This window comes from Manis javanica, chromosome 6, assembly GCF_040802235.1.
Source record: "Manis javanica isolate MJ-LG chromosome 6, MJ_LKY, whole genome shotgun sequence".
NCBI lineage: Eukaryota > Metazoa > Chordata > Mammalia > Pholidota > Manidae > Manis > Manis javanica.
The window spans coordinates 54,308,460-54,329,612 of record NC_133161.1 but is presented as its reverse complement, the minus strand read 5'-3'; the positions used below and the strand labels follow the sequence as shown (position 1 = coordinate 54,329,612).

At 35.8% G+C, this 21,153-nt stretch overlaps 1 protein-coding gene across 7 annotated transcripts in view; it reads right to left on the bottom strand.

Moving 5' to 3' along the window:
• MACC1 (MET transcriptional regulator MACC1) overlaps positions 1 to 21,153 on the bottom strand; it is a 157,943-nt gene that overhangs the window by 98,148 nt on the left and 38,642 nt on the right. For 5 of the 7 annotated variants that reach the window (XM_073238723.1, XM_073238725.1, XM_073238721.1 and 2 more), the window contains 5 exons: positions 20,906 to 21,062; positions 18,501 to 18,583; positions 16,494 to 16,616; positions 12,934 to 14,972; positions 9,754 to 9,942 (listed from right to left, as the gene is read on the bottom strand). In XM_073238723.1, coding sequence (XP_073094824.1) covers positions 9,754 to 9,942; positions 12,934 to 14,972; positions 16,494 to 16,608 — 2,343 coding nt within the window. In that variant the 5' untranslated portion in view covers positions 16,609 to 16,616; positions 18,501 to 18,583; positions 20,906 to 21,062. Of the gene's footprint in view, positions 1 to 2,394; positions 3,285 to 9,753; positions 9,943 to 12,933; positions 14,973 to 16,493; positions 16,617 to 18,500; positions 18,584 to 20,905; positions 21,063 to 21,153 lie in introns of those variants that run through there. The other 2 variants (XM_073238724.1, XM_017651112.3) reach the window with 2 other exon arrangements.

Genomic DNA, 21,153 nt, shown 5'->3' with positions numbered 1-21,153 from the left:
TTTGAGTAAATTAATCAAATTATCTGAGTTTCAAATTTTTTCATCTATAAAATAGGAATAATAATTTCTATATCTTATGTCCAAAGTACCTCAAGTGTCTGGCATACAGTTTGCATTCAATATTTTTTAATAGGATATGAAGGAGAGTGGGTACTTTTGGGGAGAGAAAAGATAAGGAGTCTAGTTTTAGCCCTACTGAGTGTGAGGTAAAGGAAGGGTGTCTCCTATCTCCAATAAGAAACTGGAGTAGAGACATGATGTCCAGGGAGCTCTCAAGGGCTTAGCATCACACGTGCTAAAGTGATGGTAAAAAGCATGAGAGTGGAGGAAAATGCCAAAGAAGGAAACAAAGGAATAAAAAATTTAACCCTCAATTAAGTCTACAATTAGGGACTACACACAAGAAACAGAAGCAACAAAAGGATGGAGAGGAGCTGGTGCCAGCGTTACAGAAAATGAAGCAGTGCATTTCACGTTGTGAAAACTAAGGACTAATAGCATCCCAGAGAGGGCATTCAGTGACCTGATGGAGCTGGCTCACAGCTCCGCAGAGCCTACTGTTCACATATCTCCCAACTCCACGTTCACTGACCTCACCTTGGGAAGCTAAAATCATCTTTTGATAGTTTTTATATACCATGGAAATTAGCAAAAGCTACAAATTAGAGTTTTTTCCTCTCTTGAACAGCTGGTTATTAAACACCAACTAGCATGCTACTCACTGAGGACTCTTTCCTGTTACCTCTTCCACTACCTCTAATAACAAGCAATGTGGAAACATGAAGGAAAACTGAGAAAATCCAGGATTCTGGCAATTAGCAGGATTTTGGTAATCTTGGAGAAGGCAGTTCAAGAGAGTGGTGGAGGACAGACTGCAGGCAGAGGCAGATGGCGAGGAACTGGAAGCCACAAAACAGAGGGGCCACAGGTGGAATTTGGAAGTTTAAGGAAGGGAGACAAACCAGAAAGAGAAGCAGTAGAAAATAAAATTATTTTTAAAGGGAAAAAGTCTGTAAAAAGTAATACTTTACAATTTAAAGGGAGGTTGGTTTCAATCCTAACTTAGCCAGATGGAAAATTTAGTACTGTTGAGGTTTAAATAAATAACATATATAAAACACTCAAGAAGAAAAGTTAACTTCCTTTACTCAGAAAATATTAACACAGACAAATACTGAAGTCATTACAAAATATAAAGACATTACATAATCAAGGGAGCAAGTATGAAGAACAAATGAGAAGGAATCAAAAGCATATGTTGTAGTTATGTACTTGATATAATGATGAAAAGTATCAAATTTTGGGAACTATTTTCCCTTAATAAGGAAATCTCTGCTAGGTACGGTAAATATAACTTTTCCACATTGAGATTTACCTTAGTGAAGTCTGTCAAAAGTCCAGCTTTCACCAGTGTAATAATAGTCTCATCAGTTGTTTGTTTTCTTTGCAATACAGATTTATGACATCTGGACTCAAGCCCTTAAAAACTTAAGCTTTTATTTCTTCAGCATTTCTTATTGTCATATGTCTTTCTAGTTTTCTTATTCAGTAAGTGAATATATATTATCAAAGATACAAAAGGTAACCTGCAAATATTAATTTTAGACTTTATGAAATTGTGTCCAAAAATACATGCACATTAAAGGCACAAAGGACTTTAAGCTTTGTAACAAATTAAAGAAAAAATGAAGTCATTTTCCCTGGAAATGTTTGAACGAATAAAATGAGCAAAATAAACAAATCTCTTTACAGGATGACCTAAGTTAAGTCCTCCAAAAGCTGGAAATGAATAGTGGATTGCCAAGAGATCTTTCAGGTTTATGTTATTTTCTATCTGTTCAGTGATTTAAAAACAGTTCTTCTGCCCATGCTCAATGATATGACTTAAGGGAAGATAGGCAGAAACTCTGCACTAATGCTCAGACAAATCAAAAGGAAAGCATGCTTTTCAGGGTTTTTTTTTTTTTGTATCATTCTTAACCACCAAATAAATTCTCTCAGCTTTCTCATCTCTATCACAAATATCTGACACACAAGTCATCATTCTTACCCCTCTACTCTTAGATTTCTTTTTTAATGTTAACTTTATGGTGTTGTGGGTTCTTCTTTGAATAGGAAGCATGAGGCTGATAAAAGCAAAGAGCTGTTTCTTTCTTTTTTTTTATTTTGATATCATTAATGTACAATTACTTGAATGACATTATGGTTACTAGACTCCCCCCATTATCAAGTCCTCCCTACATACCCCATTACAGTCACTGTCCATCAGCATAGTAAGATGCTATAGAATCACTACTTGTCTTCTCTGTATATACTGCCTTTCCCATGTCCCACCCTCCCCTACATTATGTGTGCTACTTGTAATGCCCCATTTTCCCCCTTATCTCTCTCTTCCCACCTACCCTCCCCAGTCCCTGTCCCTTTGGTAAGAGCTGTTTATTTCTTGTCCATGTTTTGATATCTTTATATAAGGGGCAGCAGCATCTCTAAGCATTTAGCCTATCAAAGTTGAGCAGTTTTCAAAGCCCCAGCATTTGTGTAGAAGGAAAATGTCTTTGGTTTATCTTCCAGATATTAGAGGGCAAAAAAAAAGGTAAAGGAGCCATGAAAAAGTAAAAAGTGGAATGCCAAAAGAAGTAAAACAGGAACACAGATAAAAGAAATACAGCTTTCCAAATTTGGAGTGCTTATTCCAGAGCCAATAAGAGTCATAAGATAATGCACTGGATAATGAAATGCAACAAGAATAAAAGCAATTCAGATTTGAGCATGGCATTATATGTCTTTTTTCAGCTCATAAAATATGAATAGAATAAAAAATTCAACTGGCTTTAATTACCCTTGGATAATTACATTTTGCTACATTAAAGGATTAATAATCCACCTACATTCCTCATAAAACTATAGAAGCAAGGTTTCATTTTAAGTGCAGTTAGATGAAGAAATATTAAGGCAAATTTGCCTTACTAATTATTGCTACACATATTCTACCTTCAGTATGTCATTTACAATATCCAGGTGGGCCTTTCATCACCTATACTTGGGTAAGGACATAAATATTGAAGATGCGATTGCTCTTACCTTCAGAAGAGGCAGGCTAACATATCAAGGGGTCCCTATTTCCTCAGAAGGGAGATGGAACTTGGTTCACATTTGTCATAAGACTTTCTTGGAAAAGCCTCTCTGGAGGCAGCCAGCTCTGTTCACTGGTGATAACCACGTGGAGCTTCAGGGGTTAAGCATGAACAAGAGGAAGACAGAGGACCTGTTCCTTGCTTGTGTATCTGTTCAAAACAGTATTAACATCTTAGAAAAACCTGTTAGTGAAGCCATTCTCAGCAATTCTCCGTTAGGAAAAGAATCCAGGTCACCCAGCTATAAAATCCAGGGGCATTTCACTAAAGGGTGGCTATGAATTTGTTTCAATATTAAGCATATCTAATAAGTGCTGATTTAAGTCTTATAATTAGCTAGACTTCAATTTTCTGAAATTCCTTGTTGGTTGTGATCCCTAATAATAAGCCTTGATAAAGAAAAACTAAAATGTAAATCAAATATTGGTGTCTCTAAATCCATTTTAAATGTATTTATAATGTTTAACCTAATATGATCACTATTTCAGTTTGATCTTTAGTGTGGTATGGGACATGTAATGTACAATTAAACCAAGGATCATAGGAAATCAGTGTGCTATGCCTTGAATTTCATGGTGGTGTGTTTTATTCTTAATTTCATCATTTAAAAAGGGGAGTATCTTTTGGAATTAAAGGTTGTGGCAACAAGCATTACAGTATTGCACAAAACCGACTATGACATCTAAGTATTATGTCACTGCGTCAAATCTCTAGTAAAAACAATGGTGATTTGAGAAATTCTATGCACTTTTCACTGGTGGATGAATTTCCATGTAATACTTTGCCCTTTCTAAAGAAATTATAAATATATTTCTCACTGTACCAGAACAGCAAACCATAGATTTAAGTACCAAGGCTAGAATTAAGCCTGCTCCAGATACAGAACTGGACAATGCCACATCCCTGTAGGCAGAATCCAGGAGTCACCACGTGAGTCCAGAAAACTGTAAGGGTTTAAGGACATTCCATTTACCTTTTGCAAGAGACATTTTCCAAGGAAAATTAAATGTTGTTAACCAGTAAGAAAAAGCTGGTCAGCCAAGAAATTTTTTCTCATTTTTTCCATGCATTACCATTCTGCCACTTTCTCAGAAGAGAAGCCTTGAATCATTGCTGACTTATTCCTTACGTAACATTCCTTTTAATTACTCTCGGCCAACTTACTAAAAAATTACCATACTTTATTCCCTTTGCCAAAAATCACTCAACATCACACAGTTGTCAAATTCATCTCTTCCTCTTAGCCAAAATAACAGCACATATTTACCTATTACAATGTGCAAAGCATTTTCCCAAATATTTCACATATATTATCTCATTTAGTCCTACAAACATCTGATGAATAGAATAGTATTATTTACTTTGTTTTGAAAAAAAAAATCAATTCCTACAAAAGTCAAATAACTTGCCCAGGTCTTAGGGCTAATATATGGTAGAGCTGGAACAGGAACCCACCAGACCAGGCACCTTAACCTCTATGTTACAACAGTCTTTCAGACTCTCTTCCATCAACTCCAAAATATACATATGGCTGACCATATTTCCCAATAATCAGTAAGATGAACTCTCCCCTCCAGCCTGCATCTTCTCAGTAGTCTCTAGAAGTCATTCGTATCCAGATGCACTGAAATCCCCTCTAGTCCTCTCCAATTTTTCAAGTACTACTCATCCTTCAGGATTAGAATGTGCCCCTGACAATTCGTGTCCACTTTGATCTTTTTTGTTTTTTTATTTAGTTTATTCTGAAAGGATTTATCATAAGTACAGCACAGTGGATAGGACTGTGTGGATCTGCATCCTACCTCTGTCATTTAATAACTATATAATTCTGGATAACATACACAAATGCATTCACTCTGAATACCTGTAAAAAGTGGATGGTAATAATGTGTTCCTTACAAAGTTTGTTGAAATAAATAAGATATCGTAAAGAAAATGCTCATAATGATTAGCTGACATGCAGTAAACACACAATAAATGGCAACTATTTTCATTCACATTCACTTATTTCAGCATCTAATCATATACTTCTTTAAAATATAGCAATTCAAATATTAACAGTTTATCCCAATTCCCAGGCTAAATGAAACTTAACTTTAGAGAGAAAAAATCATATTTTTCATTGTTTGTTTTTTTTTATTGGAGCACCTAATTCTCCAATGCTGAGAACTGATATTCCAGAAAACCTGTTAATTTATGGTTAAATTAAATACTGAAAGCTAGGATACAGAGGGAAGATACTAAAGAAAGAGGAAGAATTCCACAGAAAATTTTCATTCATGTATACAAAATTGAAATTAGCTGCTTGGGGAATACCTACTTTTCAGTTTTATTCTAGACTTAGAATGAAGTGCTCTGAACACTAGAGCTGCCAGTCAAACATGCAGAGAGACAAAGATTATGGCTAGAAGATAAAACAGAGAATCAAATCCTCACTGAAAGAGTCTGACTGCAAGAAGACTTATGTGTGGCTTCTTTGTTTTTTATTTTTTCTCTATGTATACACTTTATTTTTTTAAATGCATTTATTTGTTTTATATTGAGGTCTGTACAATTAAATGCACAAATCTTAGTGTATAGCTTTATGAATTTTCGTTATGTGTACACACTATGAGTGGCTTCTGAGATGGAAAAATATTACAACTAGGAATGTTGATTTCATTCCATAGGGAAGGTTGCAAGTGAGAAAGAAGTCAGTCTCAATAGGTTATTGGTACCTGAGATTGAGGTGGAACCCAGTGGGCATCGGTAGAAGGTAATTTAAAAGGGGAAGTGAACCTTTTGTGTCTTTGATGAGAAGTGTCTTTATTGAATAAGATGGGAAGAACATACTCTTTTTGTGAAAAATGGGGCCCATGGGAGAAAGTTGCTAGGGAAATTATTATCATATATGGTAATAATACCCAGAAGACTGAATATCCAGTTTAGGCCTGTATATGTCTTTGCCTTGAAATCCCCAGCATTTCCCGTTATAAAATCCAACTACTATTTTTTTAATGGACTATTTTTCTAGTACTTTACTGATTTTTTTTTAAAATTAAAGGTCTAAATGTCTTCAGAAAAACTCCAATGATTTTTCACTAACTTTCACAGGAAAAACTTGGTGATAGTTAACCTCTTCATATAGCATAAGAGTACTTTTTTTAAAAGAAATATTCTGAAAAAGTGTTTTTCTTAAAATCAAATTTCAAACTGTACAATTTTGGTTTTATGTTGGAATTTCAATGTCTTGGAAAAGTTGAGTAACATTTCTTAAAATTTAACTTAAAAGTGATGTTGTCAGAAGTCTCCAGAGAGAGACTTTTTTTTCTCTCTTTACAAAAGAATAAGAAATGTCCAAAAGTATTCAAGGAAAATATGACAAACATGCTATTAATATTCTCCATTCTTTAATTGGCTTTAACCTGATGAAGATGTTAAGGCAAATTTTGGTAATATCACATCATGGCTTGAAAAAAGGACAAAGAAGAAGTGACATGCGATGGTTAAACTCTTGGTCCTGGTCACACCTGCTCGCTCTGCCCTCAGCCACCACACTGGATTTGGAGCGGGGGCAGAGGGTAATGGTTAAAGTAGGAGGAACCAGGAGTCAATGGCTTGTGCTCAAACCTGGTTCTATGACTGTCTAGCTATGTATGTTTAAGCAAGTTACTTAGCCTCTCGACATCGTAAGGAATATTAGTTTAATTTTAGGTTGCATTTCCTCAGAAGTTTTTGTTGAAAGAATTAAAGTTAATTTTTGTTGTGTTTCTGGAGCAAAGTAAGTGCTAGATAACTTTTAGATACAAGAAAAACAGAAAAAAAGGAAGTGAAAGAGATTGAAAAGGAAGGAATGTGAGCAAAACAGCCTAATTATAGGCTCTAGTATACATAAAAGGAAATTTTTGGAATGTGTGCCCTCTGAGGAAGTGAAATACACGAAACAGAAACACCATGGGAATCAGAGACCTTATTATCTCCCTGCTCCAATTTTACTTCCCTCTTTTTGCATCCCCTACCCAGGACTAATACCACAGTGCTTTGAAATCAACTACATTGCTTGTAAATTGATCATATTTAAGAGTCATCTTCCTCCGGAGAGAATAATTGTACAGCTAGTTTTTTTTTACAGGGGGATGGAAATTCGCATACATTTACCCTCTAGTTTGAGTGGCCTAACAGGTAAAAACTCCTATAGATTATTTGGAATGGCTTCAGGTCAATATACCCTGGATTGTTTTGTGAGCATTTAATAACATGGATCAGAGGGATAACCGTTAGTATTAATCACAATAAATTGAACAATAGCCCCTAGAAAGACGCCTAGTGGATTTCCTCTCTGCTTCTGAGTATTTATCCACCACAGGCGTTGACTTAGTTAGTCATTTGTGATTTTGTCTGTGCAAAAGTTGATAATGGAAAAGTAGGTTGTTTGTTGGCTTCCATCAAGATTTGGGGGAAAACAAACTATAAACAACCACAGTTAGAAATCAGATGCTTGACAAAGCTAGGAGAATAAGAACTTTCTGACAAATAACTCTTCACAAAACTTTTTTAAAAACTCTTCACAAAACTTACTAAGAAAAAGAAAGTAATCCACACACCCACACAAGCACAACCCCTCCACCTAGCAACATCCTCCACAGAGTACTACATTTGTTACAAATGATGAATCTACATGGACACGTCATAATCACCCAAAGTCCAAAGTTTCTCTTCGGGTTTACTCTTGGTGTTGTACATTCTATGGGTTTGGACTAATGTGTTCTGACTCACTTCCATCATTATGATATCATACCAAGTATTTCACTGTCCTACACATACTCTGTGTTCTGCCTATTCATCTGTCCCTCCCCTCCCAATCCCTGATCATTTTACTGTCTCCATAGTTTTGCCTTTTCCAGAATGTCAAATCTTCAGAATCATATAGTATGTGGCCTTTTCAGACTGGCTTCTTTTGCTTAGTAATATGCATTTAAGGTTACTCTATGTCTTTTCATGCCTTGGTAGCTCATTTCTTTTTAACCCTGAATAAGTTTCCATTGTGTGGATGTACCAGTTTATTTATCCCATCACCTACTAACATCTTGGTTGCTTCCAAGTTTTGGCAATTATGTGAAAAGTTGCTACAAACATTCATGTGCAGGTTTTTGTGTGCACATAAGCTTTCAACTCTTTTGGGTAAATACCAAGGAATACAACTGATGGATTGTATACTAAGGGTATGGTTGTAAGAAACAGCCAAAGTACCTTCCAAAGTGTCTGTACCATTTTGCATTCTTACCAGCACTGAATTAGAGTTCCAGGTGTTCCACATCTTCAAGAGCATTTGGTATTGCCAGTGCTGTGGATTTTGGCCATTCTAACAGGCAGTGGTATCTCAGACAACTTTTTAATCAATTAACTGAAATACCAGAATAGTATACCCCTTGTAATACTGTTCTTTTTTTCCCTCCTAAAGGTTTCTCATTTTTCAGCACATTCAGCATAAACTGATTTGTAGATGGTAATACCCCTGTTAGTGTACTAATGTAAATGTAGTCTATAAGGGGGAAATATGTCCTGGCTGCTCCTGGCTAAAGTGTTTAGTTTAGAGGAGTCCTTGCTGGAGAGGCAGCTCCAGGGACCCAGAAGCCAACCTGCCCAGACCTCCACTGCAGCTGCTGGGATCAAACTGACTTAATTTGCCTCGCGACTCGTCATGGAAAGGTTGCCTAATTCTGCTTACCCAGATGGCATGGTTGCTTCAAAATAAGAAAATTGTCTCAGGAAAGTAATACCCAGCTCTAGGCCCAAAACAGAAGTAGAGGACATAGCTTTTGCCTCTTGCAAAGTCATCATCTAATCAGAGAGAGAATCATTCCTTAACTGAAATACCTTGAAAATGCTTTCACTCTTGTGAGAGAAAGATACAGAACATTGCATATGTGCTCATCACTGGAGTATTTTTATTTAAGGCAATAAAATATGACTCACATTTCTTTACAGTAAATAGAGAAAATATTTATCTATTTATGCTAACAGTGGAAATTTCTTTTAATATTAATAAAAACGGTATATTCATGGTAAACGTTTACTTTATACCAAGTGCCGCTATTCTGTATTTGATGTCTATAGCTCTTATTGTATGCAAAATTGTGAAGGAGATAATGTAGCTCTTAGATATCTCTATCTCTGATTTTCTGGGACCCCACCCCATCCACCCTCTTAATATTTGTCACCAAACATTATTTATAACAAACAACTATGTCTGTGTCTGAGGCTGATAAATACTTATTATTATATCCTCTTCCCTTGTCCTGGTTTGTTGCCATCTCCTCCCTTCAAAGTTTATCTGTTCTCTGCCTCAAGTTCTTACAGTCCTGCCTATTAACTGGCTAGCTCTCCAATTTGGTAGATTTATTTGATGAAAGGCCGTGTTAATACATAATCCAATAGAAGAAACATCCATATATTTTAAGGGTCCTTGATGCCTTTAAAGAGTGATGTGCATAAAGACAGTAATGATGGCTATAGGTACAGTGACTTCAGTTCCTGGATCCTCTGGGACTCTCCCTCAATCCACGTATGTGGTGCCAACTTAATTACATTTGATTTACTTGAGTTTTTAACTGTTTGATTAGACAAGCAGAAATCTTACCTCAGCAGTAACATCTCCAGCTTTTCCTTGGTGAGGAATTTCAAATGCCTCAATTTGTTGCTTTGTGAGTCCTACTAACTTCTCAGCTAGTTCCCTCCAGCCTTTCCCAAGTTTGACAGCTGAAGTCAGAAGAGCAGCTTCTTGGATGAGATGTGCTACTAACCCTTGGCAATCCATCTTCAACAGAGCCTGCAGCAACAATTACATGTCATAATCAAAAGCAACTGACTTGGGCTTTTTCCCTTACGTTAATCTTTTCATTACATATTCTGGAAACTGGTGTCTTCTTTTTACTACATGTATATTTGAGTTTTCTAAAATTCAAAAAGTTGATTTACTTTTAAGCAAATCCAGTTAGCAAAGTACAGCAAACATAACTAGACCAAAATTAGGGGAGATTTAATAGTAACTCAGTGACTAATTCTAAGGCCTTGGGTGAACCACTCAACTAATGTATTTCTAAATATCCTTAATTGCAAAAGGAGGTAGTTGAGCTGGACACTGCCAAAGATACCCCGAGGTTCTAGCAGTCTGTAATTTATCAGCCCAGGGATGATTACTCACTCTAGAAAAAAATATTCCTTTCCTTACCAGAGAATTGGCTACAAGATTTTTCTAAGCACACTGGGACTAGTAAACATTTTTCTGTTTTTCATCAAAATGTGATTTAAAACTTCCCAGAATCATAACTACTTCATAAAAATAAGACACTCCAACAAAACTACTGATGCTTATGACCAAAAAACTAACTCTCTCCCTTCACCACCAGTGTAATTGTGCTAAAGAGAAACCACAAATTATTGGAGATAAAACACTTAGCCTTCAACAGTGCAAAATGGAAAACTATCAGACCCTTTCTTCCTTAATTAGGCATCTGAGCTTTGTCAATCATTTCAAACAAGTCTGCAAGTTTCTCTTTTGCCTTGAATGTATTCTCAAAGTATGAGATTAGACCTATGTATATATCTATTTTCTGTTCAAATGAACATGTTTGGTAGTCCCTCATCACTGAATGGCACTTAAGACTTTCATCTATCACTATGAAGCAACAGGTCAGAATGGATGACAAGGCGACTTCGGAAGTCCACAGGAGTCCGTCCTATGGAGGCATTAGGAGGACAACCCCCCAGCCTATATTGACCCAACATTTATGGTGAAGAGACCTTGGGGAGAAGCAAAATATGCATTGAATGATTTTTTAAATGGATACAGTGGTACTACCACCCTCTCTGACTACCTGTAATCATTATGAAAGTTCAGTCAGTGTTACAGTGCTTGAGAGAGTATCAGGTGTCAAGTATATAAGGCAGCCAGTCTCAATGTCAAAAGATAACTAAGGAGTTTGGAACCCACAATCTTTATCAGCTCCCTCCCTGCTACCCTAAACTAATACACAAGAAAAAGCATACATACTGTGCAAAGAAAGCTTCAAGAGATGGCCCTTACCCACCATGCTCCATCATCTGCCAGTCACATAATCAGGCCCAAGAGCCCCTTCCCTACAGAAATTCTGAAACCTCCACTGAGGTGGAGTATGAGTTTTTAGGAACTACTCTTGAATGACCTCCCCACCATCACTGTCTAGTTAGTCATGAAAGCCACTCAATTAATTATCCTGCACCAACACAATGCAGGTATGCTCAGGCTTAAACTTTCTGACCATTTGGCCAATATAACCTCTTTTTTGTCACTAAAAGAAACAAGAGAGCAGTTTTCAGTTCAAACTTTCATGGGTTCATGATGAACATGAGCTGATGCAGAGGTAATGAGAGGTAATAATAAGCTATTGCAAAATGTGTGTGCAGCTTTGACCTGGTAGATCAGCCAATGACTCTAAATGTCTCAGGTTAGTGAGAACGCACCAAACACACTGCCATATAATTATCCACTTAACAACTGCGCAGTGGGGCTTTTAAAGTCTAAACCTTCTCAGTGTCCCTGTAGAATCATACAAATAGTTGAAAGAGAGGAGGTGTTTTATATATACTTTTTCTTTACTATATAAATTACTGTTAATGCCATAAAATAAATTCCTTTTTAAAAATTTGTCTTTTCCTTTTTCATCTTGATTAAAACCTTGCTCCTCTATGTGAACCTGCCTATAAATCTCACTCATTTCTTGTAGGGCACCAGCCTTGCACAGTTACATGGTATTCACTACACACACAAGCACACATATTATGCACTTACACAACATACACACACACATGTTCATAACTTTTAGTTTCAGGAAGACACAGTGGTTTTAAGTGTGGCTTTGGGACCAAAAAGGTCTCAAGTACCATCTCAGATACTAACAAACTGTGGGCCCTTGGGCAAGCTGTCCAACCTCATAAGATTCAGTTTCCTCCAGCTGTGAGATGACGATACTAACTGTACTTGCCCCATAGAGTTATTATACGCTACATGAGATAGTGTGTACAGAGTGCTCGGCACAGTGCCAAGCACACAGAGATCTTAAGAGGGTTATTTGCTATCATTATTTCTATTCATACATTCACATTTTGTTCACTTTTAGAAATATGCTCTTGATTTTTTTTTAAAATAATATACTGAGTTTTTATTTTAAAAGCAAAACCAGTTCTTCATCTACTTTACAACTCTCCACTGAGCTTATACTAGAGTGAATGCCATGTGGAAAAAAAATGATCTTCAGTATCTTTTTAAAAAATGAAGATTGAGAAAAGGATTAGCCGTGTCATTTTTTTTTTGGTTGTGATACATTGCTTACAGAAGAAGAATATTAACTTGCTAAAGTAAAAGACATTGGTGATATATTTTTTTAAACACACTAAAAAGTGGACCTACAGCAATGTCCAAGTTAATTAGTTTGTTTCAGTTTGCTTTATTTACTGTCATCTTATTAGAGCCTCTCTGATATTTTAAGAGCTATTCAACCATTTGAGAGAGAAAGAGAAGAGATCTCTTAACTGTTATGCTGTAACACAAACAGAATCTTTAATATTCCTTTAAAAGATTATCTTCAGGTGCCTAGTTTCTGGGAAAATCACAGTGAATCTCAAATCTAAGAAATCAGTTGTATAATCTTGTAGGAAAAGTTCCATGTTTTCTGTAAGGTGACTTCAATTTATTTGAGACTGCTGAGAGTTTCATAAATATTGCCAAGATAATAAAAATTTATGTATGATAAATAAACCACTGTGATCAAGCAATACTCACCATGATAAGTTCATAAAGAAACTTCCTGGTATTGTTACCAGCGTGGCAATCTTCCTTTAACTTCTTTACAACATAAGAAACTTTTTCTGATTCTTTGTCTGCTTGTATTTGACCAAAATCTTCCAGTGCCAGATGTGAGTAACCAAGGATGTCAGCTAAAACTTTCCAATCATAAACTTTTTCTGACACCAAGGTCAATACAACTGAATAGATGTAAGTCAGTTTTTTAAAGGGCAGGGCAATTTGTTCAAGAAGATTCCTGGTTGTAAAGACACTATCTGTCATAGACATTACTTGTTCCTTTCCAATCAACTTGACATTTTTGCAATGCACAAGTCCAATTTTACCTCTCAGGATTCCCACATACCATTCTTTCACTTTGGACTGTCCAATGGCTTTTATCTTGCCCTCTCCTAGAAGAGCTACTGCATCACCTTTTAAATATTCAAGTAAGTAGTCAATCTTGTTTTGTCTTAGCACTGTCTTCAAGGTAACCCCATAGTTGGTAAAGTTCAATTTTTTGTCCTGAAATGTGGGATTTTTAACACACAAAGTTGGTAATAAAGGAGCAGCCTTGATTTCCTTCTCCTGCAAATCACCTGGCATATCTGAAAGTCTTTTTAGTTTTGGGGCTGGACTGGGTGTAGTAACAAAGAACTGTGTAACTGGTCTACCTTTGGGAGGCTCCACCTGAACACGGAAAACAAATAAGTGCATTTGTCTGGAGTCAATTAAGGAAAATAAAATTTGCTGATGAACTGCTTCACCTGCTTGCAACTTCTTTTGTTTAATTTCATTCCTTTCTCCTTCTGCCTTTACTTCAAAATCAGGATCACATGAAAAAACAGAAATACTTAAATCTTGCGGCTTATCAAGTAAAAACGAATGCTTCTTCCAGAGCTGAAACACAACTGGAGATGTTGTTTTCCCACCCTTCTTAATATCAGAGATTGTTAGCCTTCCTGGCATAAAACTATGTCCACAAACTGTGAAAACAACAGTGAAACTAGGATGGATATATTTGGGCCCATAAATTCCAATTGAAGTGGTTTTGTGGATACAATCCCAGATGGTGGCAGCCGGTGGCTGAGTAGCCTTAGCTTGTGCAGCGGCCACTAGATACATCACCTTACTCAAGTCTATTAGCTTGACTTGAATGGTGTCTTCATAAATGTAGCAGTTGTTTAACACTTTGAAAGGGCCTTCTTTACTCAGGCTGTGTAAACACACCACTTCAGTCATGACTTGGCTGAAAGGATCCTTTCTCACTTCAGCCCCGATTTTCATCTCTAGCAGTATGGCTTCCATTGTGTTAAGGTTGCCTAGCATGATTTCCAACAATGGACTTACAGTGCATGAAAGATCATGGTTAAGCACTTCTGGAGGACTGAGAAAAGCCCTTAGAGATACCTCTTGGAATTCTCCCACAGCTACATGGCCTTGGGGCACATGAATAGTGATATCTGACTCGGGTAACTGTACTGACCCTCCTTGGTGGTTTAATTTACAAACTATCATAGTTTCTGCAACTTGGGTTTGGGCCCATCCAGGACTCTGATTAATTGTATTCAATTCCAGGCAGGAGCGGGCCAGCTGGCATTGACTTAACCAGGCCATTTTATAAGCCTCTCGATCATTCTGAAGCCATTCTAAATCTTGTTCAAGGATCTGGCCAGAGTTATGTATATTCTGATGGGCACGTGCTGTGTAATCTAAAATGTCCAAAAGTTCTGAAACACTTTTTGATCTTCCAGATTTATTTGAGGAAGACTGCCTAAGCAATTGATGCACATCAAGTTCATCACCAGAGGAATCGAAAGAATTTCCAGTTTCTACTTCTCTAAAAAAAATAAAAGGATCTTCTTTCAAGATGGAAATATTCTCTCTCTTCTGGTTATTTCTCAGCTGAGTTATGTCATCCAAAAATGGGTTAGAAGCAGACACTTCATTCCAGAATGGATTTGTAGCTGTGGAAGCATTATAGACATGAAGTGTGGAAGCATTGGGTCCACTGGGAAGCAAACCTGGATCTGGACATTCTTGTTATTGAAACAAACAAACAACAAAAAAGAAACAAAGAAAGAAAGATTAAGTAGCATTCTGAGATATAACCAAGATGAATTTTTATTATAGCTTAAAAATTAGAGACTTTTTATTTTGCTTTTTGATTTCCATCTAAGAGCAACTATAATATTAATGTTAAATTTGGTCAAATTTTCATGCTGTGAGAAAAGGGAAATTAAATTGTTCTACCAGTTTATTTATGTAATGTTATTTTACCTAAAGACATCACGATTTATAAACAAATAAATGTTTAAAAGTTTAGATAATAATCCATTTAGCACATTTCCTTCAAAATGACCCAGACTACATCCACTTTGCCTTATTGTTTTATGTTTCATTTTCACACAAAAACCCTCAGAATTCAATTATTCATACTTTTCTAAACATGAAATAGTTTGTCTCATTATCTCCAGATTGTTGATTTAATGTTTCTATTTTCTGATAATATTCAATATGTGAAAAATATCAAATACAAGTTAATAGCTAAAATATCTTTTGAGAAACGTCAAATTAGTAATTCATTTCTTAGATTATCTTTTGATAACCCTGAATTGACAAATTTTAATGTTTTTCTTATGAGATTTTTTCAAGATGTTTTTTCATGAAAAAAATAAACATTTCATGAGAATGAATATTGAAAGATAGACCATTAGATTTACTACTTGAAGATTTACCACTGAGATTTTTCCAGTTTAAAATAACAAAGAGCAGGGTTACCACCACAAAAATGAAAACTGGGTATTACTTTAGAAAGTATTTTAAGAATCAATAACACATTAAAATATTTACATATCAACCATAAGGAATTTCCACATATTTCACAAATATACTGAAGTCATCCTTTTTTATGTTTATAGCAACTCATACTTGCTCATTTCTCAATAAATATTGGTAATGGTTCTGGAGACTTTGTGAAACTAGTACTGCCTTACAGAAAATGAAAGCCAAAACAGCCAGCCAAAATAGCAAAATGAATTCAAGTAAACTGTCAGAATTTTTGTTTAATATATAGAGTCATAACTTGATTCAAATGAGTTTTAAGCATTATATATTAAAAATTAGAAGATGCATTTTGAAAAATAAAAGTTGCATTTCTCTTATTTTCATATGCTTCTTTAATCTGGTTTCATCTTTTAAAATTTACTTTTCCTGAGGATTAATTCAAGTATTTCATGCTTCATGAAGACTTAGACCACTCCAACCTCCAGAGATCTCTTTAACCCCCAAACTCAATATATTTACTGCATGTACCACTCATTTAATAATGAGATTTTGCCTCCTTATAATATTTATTATAATATATATTATAATATTTATTATAATATTTATTATAATATTGGCTGTACTATTTTATTTTGCTCATCTCATTAATGATAGTGTATTTCTATGACAACACTGTGGTTTTATGATTCTCTTGATCTGTAGCACTTTTCAGAGGTAGCCTTCTGAAAGTTATTGGTGGTAGATGAAAAAATTACCAGTTTAAATTCCTGTACCTGTAATATTGCAATATTTTGAGGATTTCCGGGCTTCCATGTCAAACAAATTTCTTTCAGACTTACTTCGTGAAATTCCTCCTGACCAAAACTGGGCTCTTTCACAGGTTAACATTTTTCTACCTACAAAGTAATATATATACTTATATTCCTTGTAAACATATACATACAGGTTGACAGAGAAGCCAAACTCAAAGTAGTCCACATATTTAAGTAGGAAACTGCATATAAAAATACTCTACATAGGGTCTCTACTTCTGGTAGGATGGTAGGCCAGATATCCTGAAATATGTACTTTCACTTCACTGAAAAATGTTCAGATCCAGTTTAATATCAACAAGAAAACCTAGAAACACTTTAGAGATTCTATAAAAGGTAAGAATGAAAATTCCAAGGATAACAAAAAAGAATAGTAGGACGAAAGTTCAATAAATAGACATTCCCTGTTTGGTGACTGGAAAACTAAAAATCACAAAGCTGGAAATTCTCCCCAAATTCTTCTATACATTCAATGGTAGCTCCAAGAAAAACCTCAACATGTTGTGTATATGCATGTGCTTCTTGAGCTACTTTAAAATTTATATAGAAGAGCAAAGGGCTAATATTCAAGGCAATCCTGAAGAACATGATGAAAGTGACATGTGCCACCAGATAGCAGCATTTACTAGAAATGCTAAGACAGTGTGAAACTGGAAAAGAAATAAACCAAGGACATGCAATACCCCTAGAAACAGACCCACCCTCATATGAAAACTTGTTATATGACAGAAGTGCCCCTGTAGAGCAGTGTGGAAATTATGGGTTATTCAGTAAATGTTGATGGTAGAATTATTTGCCCATGCTAAAAAAAATTACATTGATTATACACAAAAATCAATTCTAAGATATTTAAAAACTAAGAAGCAAAACTTTAAAACTTGACAATAGTCTAAGGATTATCTTAATGCTTTCTGAAAAGTAGAGAATTTCTTAAGAAAAGGTACAAACACCCAGAATGCAAAACCTTATTAAAAAATCTGAAATCCTATATATCAAAAGACATCATTTACAAAAAGTAAAAACACAAGCCAAAAATTGGGAGAAGATATTTTCATTACATAAGTGAAAAAGAATAAAGGATTGGATTCCAAAATATATCAAAGACTTCTACAAATCAATATATAAAATAGAAACAATATTGCAGAAATATTTGAAAATATCTGAACAAGCATTTTGTAAAAGCAAACACAAATGATCCATAAATATATTAAAATGTGCTCAATTTATTGGTAATCAGGGAAATGTTAATGAGGCCATATGAGATACAATTACCACCCATCAAATTTACAAAGGTTTTAAAATCTGGCAACACCAATTATTGACAAAGATGGGGAGCAAAGGGAAATTCTACACACTCCTAGTGGAAGTGTCAATAGGCAGTATCACTTAGAAATCAGTCTAGCATTATTTAGGAAAGATGCTTACAGCTCGTACCCAGAAATTCTAATCCCAGTTATTTGCTATAGTAGAGGTTGGCATATGTGCATCAGAAGTAATACACATATATTCATTACATTAACAATCAAAATATTCTTTGCCATATGAATGGATAAAAAAAGCTGTGGTGTTTTAATATAGTGGAGTACCATGCAACTATGAAAACAGATGCATTGCAACTAAAAGCATTAATATATACTAACTGTAAGTATTGCATTGCTGAGACTCAGCCTTCTTTATGTGTATATTTTCTGTTAGTCCCATAATAACACTGAAAAATAACTATTTAAAATTAGATTTTACAGAATACAAAAATAAATTGCAGCAATGGTACATACTAACCAACATAACTAACCTATGAGTCAAATAACTGGTGAGTGACTGACCAAACATGATTACTCATGCACATTATGGCTATTCCACACAGCCCATAACTCAGGATGCCCTATACCTTTCCTTAGACAAAAGGTTCCCAGCAGTACATTCTGAGACTATCCCACCTTCTAGTTCATGTTTTCCAGTCATGCTAACCTTGACTTTTTGTTCCCCTTCATTTGTTAACCACACCTCCTTCCCCTTTGACTTTTCTTCTTGTCAGACTCTCCTTTCACGTTCTGAAAATAATAAAGAACAAAAAAAGGAAGAACAAATTTAATGAAAGAGAGAAGAAACATTTTCCAAATATAATGAGTAAACAAATGTGAAAATTCTCTCATAAGGTAGCATACTCAAAAAAATCAAATGGTGCAATAGAAATTTTTTTCCTCTGAGAGATGAAACTATCTGAAAAGACTAGGTGAAAGGCTAAATTATGCAATTAGCAATTTGCCCTGAAAATTGCTTCCTGGCAGATCTACAGAATTCTGTGGTTGATTTTACCAAGTATAATGTCCAAAACTAAAGTCCTTAGCATACCACAGGTAACTAAAACTTTGAAATAGAAAAACTAAGTTCACATCCTTCAGCAAAATTAAACACATCAAATTAAAAATGAGAAAAATATGTTTAAATGAAAATATTTTTGAAAAAGACAAAGTACATTTTAAATGGAGAACCAATTTAGACAGAAATTTACCTAAATTCTTTAATTTCTTGTGGAAAAAAGAGAGCAGAAAGGAACAAAATATACCTTGGATCCCTTTGAAGCAAATAACTCTTGATATAAAAAAGTTATAACCCAGTGAAACACAGTTAGAGGTCCTCAACCACCCCAGAACCTAGAATTGGTGCCTTATGCAGCTATGACCCTAGAGAATCATAAAATTTCAAAACAAAGGCCCAGGGGTTCATTAGTTGGAATTCATTGTGGAGCAGCCCTCTTCCCTAGTCACCCAAGCAGATTTTTACTGTCCTTTAAGCCAGTGGTTCTAAACTTCAGTGGTACCAAAATCACGGAGGGTTTGATCAAACAGTTTGCTGGACCCACCCTATTTTTAATCTATAAAGTGTGGGGTTGAACGCACAAATTTGCTTTTCTAACAAAGTGGACAAGGGCTGTGATGCTGTGGTTCTGTAGGGCACATTCTGGAAACCACTGTGCTGAGTTCTTTCCCTGGCCAAACAGATTTCTCCCTATTCTCTGGTTGCTCCCACTATCTCCTGACAAATCCTCCTTCTCCCACACAGCGCGCGCGCGCGCGCACACACACACACACGATGTCACTGGACTTCATCCTAAATCTTGATTTTTTTTCTTTCTACCAATCGAGGGAGAGGCAACACAGGGGAGAAGCCCTTGGAGGAAGGGGCGCGGCGCTGACGTGGGGAGGGCAGGGCTTGCTTACACAGGTGCAAACAGCAGGAGCCACATGCGTCAGTTCCTTGTGTTTTCTTCCAATCAAACTTAATACTCAATGGCAATGCTGTCCAAAATGGGAATTTATAAAACTTGGTCTAAGAAGCATGAGTCAGTGTTTGTTGGAAGCGATCAGTGGGAAAAGAGCAGTTTACTACCCACTTCACTGGGGACATGTTCTTGTCAGTGTGCATTTTATAATGCTCTTATTCTGATTCTACAGATTGCATTACTTTTTTCCTTAAAGAACCAATGAACAAAGATTTGCCCTTCATTTATTTTACTGTTTAAAATAGGCATTAAGCAACTGGAGAAATTTACCAACTGTAAAACTTAGCAAAAGACCCCAGAAAATTGGGGTAGGGTGGGGAGAGATGTTAACAAAAGAAGCACCAGGGAATCAATAACATTTAAAAAAATTATTCCCTTAAAATGTTCTCCTTTGAAGTGTTTATGGTAGTCACTATATAGTGAAAACTGTAATTTTTAGCCACCCAGTAGGTTCAAAGTATCTTCCAACTAGTCCTTGAACACCTCAGATGTCCTTTACATGCTTCTGTAATCGATACTATATTTAACTCTTGACCTGTGTGGCATTAGAAACACTATAGGTGACAGTAATTGCTAAGAGCAGTTGTTGGACCAGTGAATTTATTCACCCAATCAAAGGCCAAACCCACCCAAATAACTTTGCATTCCCTTGTGATTATAACCAGTATGAAAGGCCGGAGTGACTCACAGAAGAGCCATAAGCTGCTGATGATGTTGACTTAGTGTGATTTTACTGGATGTCACCATTGCATATGTAGCCTTTCGGGATGTTACCCACAGGGCACCTGCTGATCTGGAAGTATGTACACCCTACCACCAGTTATTAAATAGTTTGGGTGCTACCTCTGGTCATTGTGACCAAAGATTTAAAAGACCTGACAGGGGAAAATGTCTGCTGGCATTTTCCTCAAGGAAAATGGCTTTACAAGATTTATCGGAACAGGCAGCAGGACCCTAGCATAGTGAGCAGTATTAGTAACACACAATGATGCCTCCAATCATGGTAACTCAAACCATTCCATGAATACATCCTCTTATTAATATCACCATGTTAAGATGTTTATCAGTTCCTTTATATCTTACTACTTACCATCACTGGAAGAACTGAAGTTCAGGAAAATTATAATAATTGTGCAGGGTAACATCAGATTAGTGGGCACAGATTAGGAACAGAGAACCAGTAGATCGGAAACTGTTTTCATTTCAGCTGAATAATGTAGTCAAGCAATCTTCCCAGAAACCTCAGTCTGGAAGGGAAAGTGTAAAGGGATCTAAACAGGTATTCAAAAGGAATATTTCAGGCCTATAAAATAATAATAAAAATTAACCAACTTAAAA